The sequence below is a fragment of the Ixodes scapularis genome, unplaced genomic scaffold (assembly GCF_016920785.2).
Source record: "Ixodes scapularis isolate PalLabHiFi unplaced genomic scaffold, ASM1692078v2 PGA_scaffold6__148_contigs__length_123643588, whole genome shotgun sequence".
Lineage (NCBI taxonomy): Eukaryota > Metazoa > Arthropoda > Arachnida > Ixodida > Ixodidae > Ixodes > Ixodes scapularis.
Window position 1 is genome coordinate 20,508,773 of NW_024609881.1, and position 9,754 is coordinate 20,518,526.

The following is a 9,754-nucleotide window of genomic DNA, read 5'->3' on the forward strand; positions in this document are numbered from 1 at the left end:
CGGATGGCTGTCATCACTAGCTGTAGTAAAGGGGAAAAAAGGAAGACGAAGTATTAAAGTATTAAAGGCAGCAAGTTGATAGTCAGCGGTGTGTATGTATTTCCTCTCACGGTTTTTTCTAATTTGTAATTGTTCAGCTGACCATATTCAAGTATGTACCAACTAGCTCAAGTAAAACCTGTAGTACGGCTAACAAAGGGTGTGGAAGAGGTTTGTTTGAAGCACGGTTCTATGTAGTGACGTCATCACTTACGTGTTCAATTATGGAAGTCAGAAAACGAAATTCTTCTCCACGGTGTCGATCCGAAAGGCATGCGAGCAAAAGCAGCGTCGCGTTGAGAAATGAAATTCATGGGAAACGTAAAACCATTTTCCTGAGATTTCAGATAACGCTTCAAAAGACTTAGAACAGTAATTTTACACACCAGGATATCTCAAATGTCATTCTGCAGAGTAAACTTTCTTTTTTCTTTTTTTTTCTTGTGGTTAAAGTTTTTGGTTTAAGTGTTTTTTTGGCTGAAGTTTTCTGGCTCAAGAACATTGGACATTTTCGGGCTCCGATGCGTTTTGCGGTCACTGTTGGTGTCTTTTTCATACACTGATTATGATCTAATAAACACATTTGAATAATGGAAACAAAACGCAAGTAGAATGTGTACGTCATACTTCAAGATCATCATCGTCGATAAAAGAAAATGCAAAGAGGTTCGCACGAGCGCACGCGAAGGCTGGTTCTTCGTGTCTCCACTGTCTCGACGACCTATCCGTTCCATCGGCTGCAATCTACGAATACTCTGCGAAAAAGAGGGTTGCCTTAAAGATTAGCTTCCAAAAGAATGGCGACCATGAAGGCCAATAAGCTCGCCAACCGGAACACACAGTTGGCCAACATCCGCAGCGCGTCGCCAAAAGTTCCTTCCAATGAAGAGGACATCCACGTCTACGGCTATGGCCAGTTCCAGAGGATGGCGCTACTCTGCTCTATCGTCTCGTTCTTTATGAATGTAGTCCACAGCCAGACGCTCCTCGTCATGTTGCGTCCGGTGGCCCATTGGTGCAAGCCCCCCGACGAGTACGCCGGCTTGTCCGCGGACGAGTGGAAGAACACGAGCATCCCCAAGGACGTGGACGGAAGATTCAGCAGCTGCACCCGCTACGAACCGCCGATCCCAACGCCCGCGGACAACAAGAGCGAAGTCAGGTGCAACCGCTGGGACTACGACAGCGAGGTTGGCGCCACCATCGTGAGGGATTTCAGCCTCGTCTGCGACAGGAAGTGGCTGCTCCGGGGGCTCCGGTTCGTCTACTCTCTCGGCGGATCGGTGCTTCTGCCCGTCATGGGCTCAGCGGCCGACAGCTATGGGCACAGGGCAGTCCTCGGCCTAACCCTGTTCGGCATGGCCTTGTTCGGGTTGGTCACGTCCCTGGTGAAGACACTCTTCGAATTTCCGGTGCTGCAGCTTCTCACGTCTGAATCGATCACCACGTTTCAGGTTGATGACGGGATGCGCGGTTCCGTTTTTAGAGAATATTATTATAACGTTTTTTTTTTATTTCAGTCGATGAAGGAAGGTGAACAGTTCAGCGCACAAAAAGACAAAGATATATCACTTCGTGGTATTTTATTTTGGCTTAGATCATTTGAATTTGATGACAAGGACAAAGAAAAGAAACAAGCACGACACGCAGGCGCAGACTGGCAACTGAATTTACACACAAAAGAATGAAGAGAACGTACTGAAAGTTACGCTATGCCAGGGCGTGGAACACACCATGCAACACCGTCTAAGTAATATGTCTTTGCACCATAGTCCTGTATAAACACAAGGTTTCTGGTTGTAGCAGAATGACTGATAGGTTTCTAATGCAGCGGTCCACGAAACTATTATTACAAGGTGCTTCCGAAAAATTCGCGAGTTGTTTTGTTTCGAGATATTGTTGTGCGGTTAAAGGGGCTATGCAATAATTTTGACTTCGAAAGAGTTGGCAGTTTTTAATTTTTTACAACCTTTATTTTCCAAAAATGGCGCGGAAAAACCACCTCATTCTCTTGAAATACAGTAGTCTCGCGATAATTCAAACTTGGCTATTTCGTACATCCGGTTAATTTGAACAAATTTTAAAATTTGGGTTGTCCCGCTATGTTTTTAATGCATTCATCAGCGCTTAGTTGAAACGGTGTTTTCGTTTAATTCATACTTTCTATACCCGTGGCCCCGTTGGGTGCTCTTATTTCCGAGCAAGGTTGCACTGCAGACAGACAACGCCCACAACGCGTATAGGCTGGTTCAAACAGCACCGCTTTCAAGCGTTGCGTTTCGTTACGTTAGGAAAAGTCACCGGAAAATCTGTGCTTCGTATGAAGCTTGGCTACCAATTGAAGAAGTTAGCCTAGCACGCGACAGTCGAGACTGGAATGTTTCGGTGACGACGAGCTAGGATGATGAGTTACCCTGGCAACCAAGGACACAAGGTTCGTCGTAAGGTAACGTAAGGAGTTGAGCTCGGTTCTACTTTTCACACAGCATCGTTTTCTTACGTTACGTCTAAGCCACCGAAACATTTGTGTCTCGAATGTCGCGTGCCAGGCTATCTCCTTGAATCGGTGGCCACGCTTAATACGGGGCACAGATTTCCCCGTGACTTTTTGTAACGTAACGTAAGAAAACGGGGCAGTGTGAACGAGCCTTATTTCAGGGTGTGTTGCTTCTTCACACCACACTGGTGCTCAGTAAGAAGCGCACTCACCGGGCTCAAGCAGTGCACAGATGAGTTAAAAAGGCGGTGCAACAATTTTATGATTAAAACAAGTTGCATCTCGTCATTTTTACGTTGTTTATCGTCTCCCAGAGGATAGAGAAAACACTTCCTTCTTTAAAAAGGTCGCGATTCCGCTGCATAATGGCAAAGCAAAAGTCCAGCTTTTTCCCCCACCTGCAGCCCCAAGTGGCAGCCGAAGGAACTACGGCGGAAAGATTACGTGACCTCGCTCGGCTCTAAGCTGCAGCATAGCGCCCGCTAATGTACGCAGAGAGAGGGAGGGGAAGCGTCCTCTGAGATAGCACACGGGAACCTATACGGCACTCCGGATGACGTCACTGGGAGTGCAACCAGGTGTGACCCTGAAGACTGGGAGTGAGTTGAGGGGTGCCCGAAATGCCAATCTTTATCTTTTTTTTACGCAACAACTAGGACGCGCAGGCGAAATCGTTTTTCTGTTCTTTACTTCAGAAGTGTCAGGGGGCAACTTTCAGAAATCTTTGACCGAAGTCCGAAAATCGTTGCACCGCCCCTTTAAGAGAACGGGCACCCCGCAGAAATTCACATGGCAACTTGCGCGGGCGCTGTTGCCTGGCAGCACGGAATAGGTCCACGTTACGGCATAAGCGCAAGCTGCTCTGAAAACTGCCACTCGGTGCCCATTCGTGGCTCATGTGTCTCCCGCTTAATAGTCCACATCAGACAACATGTTGGCCTGATGAATAAACCGAGATTTCGTTTTCAGTTGTCATGCGCTGTCTAAACAAACCACTATAAACAGCATTTTCGAGGAATAAATAAACTTATGTCAAGCATTTCACAATTGTGTTATGTCTGGCATACCTGCTCGTGATCAGTAGGCCAATGTAGAGGTAATCATCAGCCATCGGTTTTGTATTGGAAGCATTCGTACGGAAAATCATAATAGTAGCTGCTATAATATGTAAATGAATTTCTGATAAACGAAACAAAAATTGTGGCTTCCTGGAGTTTAAATTAATGAGAGTCTACTGTATCGATATTACGAAGCGTAATATCAAAGCAACTAACGAATATTTCGCGATTTGCAGCTGCGGGGTGGCGGCAATGGGAAATAAGGCATGACTCAAACCTGGGTGCAATGCAATAAGTCAGCAAGATGTGCAATTATGTGCTCAATCAAATACTATATTTTATAAATAATCTTTCAACGTGTGTAAATAAGTCAATAACTTTATATCATCGGGAAAGCTGTACAATATTCAGTTTTAGTGGCGCAATCTACCCCCGAGGTGAAAAACAAAACCTGTTTCCTCCCTTGAGCATTTCTATTGCTCTTGACTATTCCTTTGCCTATTCGTCCCCCGCCTACTATGCCAGTCGGACTTCCTTCCGAAAAAGAAAGCTTTTCGCCTCCTCCCCCTCCCTTCTTTCTCCCCCTCTCCACGTCGCTCAGACCAACCTTCAAGGTCACCATGTGAATCGCAAGCAGGGGACTCGCGCGCTGGAGGCTCTGGAAAAGAACCTAAAAGGGATTCTCCGTGTCCTCAGTGCACCCGGAAATACGTCACTGAGCACGTGACTCGGAAGACGATGTAAGAGTTGAGAGTGGTTCGGAGACGCCGAAAACGTCAATTGTAGGACTTTTTTTTGTTTTCCAGAACGAACGCGCGAAAACAAATTTGTTTTCAGTTTGTTTTTTTTTTTTTGTTTTTTTTTTTTTCATCCAGACAAGACAAGGAGCAACTACCACAATTATTCGACCGAAGTATTCGGTGATATAATTGTTGTGGTTGTTCTCTGTCATGTCTGGATTTAATAAAAAAACTTGCCTTCGCCAGTTAGTTTTTAAAAACAGAATAGTTGAACCATTGACGCAATACGTTCAATGCGAGTTAACTAAAACTGAAAACGTCAAGGATTGCTTTTCACTAGTGTTCAGCGTCAGAACATAAATATTATGAAAATTTTCTCAATCTTTCTCATCCGTAAAATTAAATGAGAAGGCGACCGTAGCGCAGGCTCAAATTGTATACATGTCTCGCACTTGAGGTCATCGAACCATACCAATAGTCATTCCTTGTTGTCCTTGCTAAGAAAAAAGTGAAAGCCGTTTACAACTCCCTGTAACGCCGAATTGGAGCGCAGCTCTTGAGGAGGAGGAGGGAAGGGTACTGAGGGCCACGTGTTCTCGGGGGGGGGGGGGGTCACGTGACATAGGGGAAAGGGTCACGTGACCTGGAGGTCACGTGACCCCCCGGTGATGTGACCAAAATTTCCCCGCTAGATTTAGCGGGGAAATTTTTCCGCTAGATTTAGCGGGGAAATTTTTTCCTCTAGATTTAGCAGGGAAATTTTTCCGATAAATTTAGCGGGGAAATGTTTCCTCTAGTTCCGCTAGATCTAGCCGGGAATTTTTTTCCACTAAATTTAGCGGAGAAATCGTTCCGCTAGGTTTAGCGGGGAAATTTTCCCGCTAGATTTAGCGGGGAAATTTTTCCGCTAGATTTAGCGGGGAAATTTTTTCCTTTAGATTTAGCAGGGAAATTTTTCCGATAAATTTAGCGGGGAAATGTTTCCTCTAGTTCCGCTAGATCTAGCCGGGAATTTTTTTCCACTAAATTTAGCGGAGAAATCGTTCCGCTAGGTTTAGCGGGGAAATTTTCCCGCAAGATTTAGCGGGGAAATTTTTCCGCTAAATTTAGCGGGGAAATTTTTTCGCAAAATTTAGCGGGGAAATTTTTGTGCTAGATTTAGTGGGAAATTTTTCCGCTAGATTTAGCGGGGAAATTTACCCATATTGCACCGCACGGTTACGTCGACGGCGACGCCGATGGCGACGGCGACGGCGACGCCGCTCAAGCCGGGAACGGGCGCCTAAGAGCTGCGCTCTGAGAAAAATTCGGTTGTGCGAAATATGTGGTCCACGAGGTACACGCGCAGCAGTGCAAGTCATGTTTACCACTGGGACATGTGACGTGCTCCTCCTTATCACTGGCTGAACGGGTTCAAGGAGGACTACGAATGTACCTTCCCGAAATATTCCGCAAAGCGTCTTGGCTTTCGCATATTTCATCGCTCGGGGAATTGTGGAACACTTCCGATGTACAATCGGCACGGAATGAAACCCGAACGCCGGAACGCGTGGCCGTTGATACAGGCTGCTCCACCTAGAGGGCCCCTGAGAACTAATGAAAATGCACCGGGGTGCGAGGGTGCGGGTCCTACGAAGATGAGCTCGACCCTCGCGCGGCGCGTCTGGGAGTTCCGCGTTTCGCAGGTGGCGCGATGTAAGCGCCGTCACATCCGATATAAAAAGCACTGTCACTCGCTTTGTGTATTGAATTCCCAGCGATATCTCTTCAGAGCTGTCACTCATTATCGCTTTGTGTATCGCAAGGGCGAAATGAAAGGTGAAACATTTCGTGCACGGAAGACCCGTAGTGCTTGATGACGTGTCACCGGAACACCGTGCCACGCGTGGGTTCTGAGGAACAGTGAAACGTCATAAACGCGAAATAAAATTCGTTTGTTCGCATGTCCACACTCTTTATGAAGAAAAAAGAATACTACAGCAGACTGACGCGGATGCCTCGGTTTTTATGAGCAATGCGCATGTTTTCATGCGAGGTTATCAGTCGATTCTTAAAAAGCGAGGAATTGCTTGTTGACGCTCTCTTCGGTAACCACCGATATGCCAGGCGTATCCATTCCGGAGCGGGATAAACTGACCACCCTGTCTGGGCAGGACCTATCGCAAAGAGCTATAGCCAGGTTAAGCGGCCGCCCAGTGTCGAACGGGCGACATGGGGCGACAGTGCGGCGACACGAAAACACCCTGAGTGACGGGGCTCACAGCGCGAAACGCGGAAGTCCCAGACGCGCCGCGCGAAGGTCGAGCACATTTTAGCAGGACCCGCACCCTCGAACCCCGGGCGCATTTTCATTAGTTCTCAGGGGCCCACCAGGTGGAGCAGCCGGTCTCGATGGCCACGCGTTCCGGCGTTCGGGTTTCATTCCGTGCCGATTGTACGTTCGGGCCGGTTCGAGCGTTTTGTACGTCCTGGAGGGAGCTTTATTCCTTTAGCTTACCACTGCGAGAAAAAAAAGACATAAAAAAAGTGAAAGCCGTTTACAACTCCCTGTAACGCCGAATTAGAGCGTAGCTCTTGAGGAGGAGGAGGGAAGAGTACTGGCGGGTGGAGTCAACTGACCGGAGGGGGGGGGGGTCACGTGACCATGGGGGTCACGTGACCCCCCAAGGTCACATGACCCCCATGGTCACGTGACCCCTTTCCTCCGGTCAGTTGACTCCACCCGCCAGTACTCTTCCCTCCTCCTCCTCAAGAGCTGCGCTCTAATTCGGCGTTACAGGGAGTTGTAAACGGCTTTCACTTTTTTACGTCCTTTTTTTTCTCGCAGTGGTAAGCTAAAGGAATAAAGCTCCCTCCAGGACGTTCAAAACGCTCGAACCGGCCCGAACGTACAATCGGCACGGAATGAAACCCGAACGCCGGAACGAAGTCATCAGTGACGATGACGACGCGGATACCGATGACGTCATTAGTGACGCCACTGATGACGTCACCAGTGATGATGACGATGACGATGCGCATGTCGGTGACGTCATCAGTGACAACATCAGTGATGATGACGAAGACGATGCAGATGCCAGTAACGACATCAGTGACGTCACTGACGACATTATCAATGATGATGACGATGCGGATGTAGGTGACGTCATCAGTGATGATGACGATGACGATGCGGATGCGGGTGACGTCATCAGTGACGTCACTGATGACGTTATCAGTGATGATGACGGTGACAATGCGGATGCCGGTGACGTCATCAGTGATGATGACGATGAAAATGCGGATGCCGGTGACGTCATCAGTGACGATGACGTCATCGGGGGGCGGGGGTCACGTGACCTTGCGGGGGGGTCACGTGACCTCGGGGGGTCACGCAACCTTGGGGGGTCGCGTGACCTCGAGGAGGGGGGTCACTGGACCTCCAGGGGGTCACGTGACCTTGGGGTGACCTTGGTTACGCCCACGGCGACGGCGACGCCGCTCAAGCCGGAAACGGGCGCCTAAGAGCTGCGCTCTGAAAGACTAACAGATCGAGTAGCCGAAACGTACCCTAATTATAATTTGTTATCGTCTTGTTTTTAGAGTGCAGCTCTTAGGCACCCGTTTCCGGCTTGAGCGGTGTCGCCGTCGGCGTAACCAAGGTCACCCCAAGGTCACGTGACCCCCAATGTCACGTGTCCCCCAGGTCATGTGACCCCCAAGGTCACGTGACCCCTCCCAAGGTCACGTGACCCTCCAAGGTCACGTGACCCCCCAGGTCACGTGGCTCCTCCCCCGAGGTCACGTGATCCCCTTTCCCCGAGGTCACGTGACTCCCCGATGACGTCATCGTCACTGATGACGTCACCGGCATCCGCATCGTCATCTTCATCATCACTGATGACGTCATCGTCACTGATGACGTCACCGGCATCCGCATTATCATCGTCATCATCACTGATGACATCATCAGTGACGTCACTGATGACGTCACCGGCATCCGCATCGTCATGTCATCATCACTGATGACGTCACCGACATCCGTATCGTCGTCGTCATCATCACAGATGACGTCACCGACATCCGCACCGTCATCACTGGTGACGTCATCAGTGACGTCACTGATGTCGTCACCGGCATCCAAATCGTCATCATCACTGATAGCGTCACCGACATCCGCATCCACATCGTCATCACTGGTGACGTCATCAGTGACGTCACTAATGACGTCATCGGTATCCCCATCGTCACCCTCACTGATGACGTCATCAGTGACGTCACTGATGACATCATCGGCATTGTCATCGTCACGTGACCCCCAGGGTCACGTGACCCCCCCAGTACCCTTCCCTCCTCCTCCTCAAGAGCTGCGCTCTAATTCGGCGTTAAAGGGAGTTATAAATGGCTTTCACTTTTTTTCTCTGCTTTTTTTTCGTTTTGAAATCGCAAAATGCTTAACCAGCATGAACCCACCGTCCTATTCGGTTGTCTTCCGTCGCGCTCTGTACATCGAATTGCCGTAGTACGCCGAAACGACTACGAGAGGCCCTGCGTATTTTCGGAATGGTCTATTGGTATGTTGAGAGCATCGAAGTGCCGTACCTCAGGAACGTTGAAGAGCTTCCAACAGGATGCCCGTATCCCCCCAGGCTATCAGCACCGTGCTGCTCTTCGAGGTGTCTCCGCAAGATCACCGGATGCACTTCCACATTCTTAACATCTGCGTGCCCCTGGGGCTGGGTAAGGTGGTGCTCGGGCCTATAATCACGACCTTGTTGCACTGGCCGGTCATGCAGCTTGTTGTGATATCGCCCACCCTACTGCTGCTGACCTACCACCTAACGGACGAGTCTTCGCACTGGCTGGTCACTTTGTGGAAGTTCAAGGATGCCAAGCGGGTTTTCTTCTGGGCGGCTAGGAAGGACGGTAGGAGGGCGCCGTCTCGCGTGACGGGTTCACCGCCTGGCCCACCATCTTCAAAATTGTTAGCTCGCCTCTGTTGCGTTCCCAGTCGCTCATCGTTTTTGGTGGTTGGTGTGTCATCTTCAACTGCTGCTACACCACAGCTCAATACAAATCGTTCGGAGGCGGTGCCGTCAACTTCTACATAATGATCGGTATCGCAAACATGTTCACTCAGACCTTCAACTACTTTGTCCTGAGGGGCTACGGCCACCGGAAGCTGATGTCGGCCTACATGCTGGGCTCTCGGCGCTGATTACGTCACTGGCGGCATTGGTGGCTCTGGGGATGGAGCTGGCGTTCGCGAAAGTCACGGTGCAGACCGCCTTCCTGGTGGAAGTGGCGTTCTCAACAATGTTTGTGTTCACCGTCGAACTCTATCCGACAGCCGTACGCAGTGCTGGCGTGTGCGGCGCTTTCCTGTTTGGGCGACTAGGCAGCATCTCTGCGTCGCGTTTTAGCGACCTGCGACTCCTGGA

At 49.5% G+C, this 9,754-nt stretch overlaps 1 protein-coding gene across 1 annotated transcript; it reads left to right on the top strand.

The window, feature by feature from the left end:
• The first annotated feature begins 836 nt into the window (after positions 1 to 836).
• Positions 837 to 9,531, top strand: LOC115331894 (solute carrier family 22 member 7-like). Its single transcript, XM_040211644.1, has 3 exons — positions 837 to 1,493; positions 8,963 to 9,211; positions 9,325 to 9,531. The coding sequence occupies exons 1-3, from the start codon at positions 837 to 839 to the stop codon at positions 9,529 to 9,531; spliced, it is 1,113 nt and encodes a 370-aa protein (XP_040067578.1).
• Positions 9,532 to 9,754: the final 223 nt, after the last annotated feature.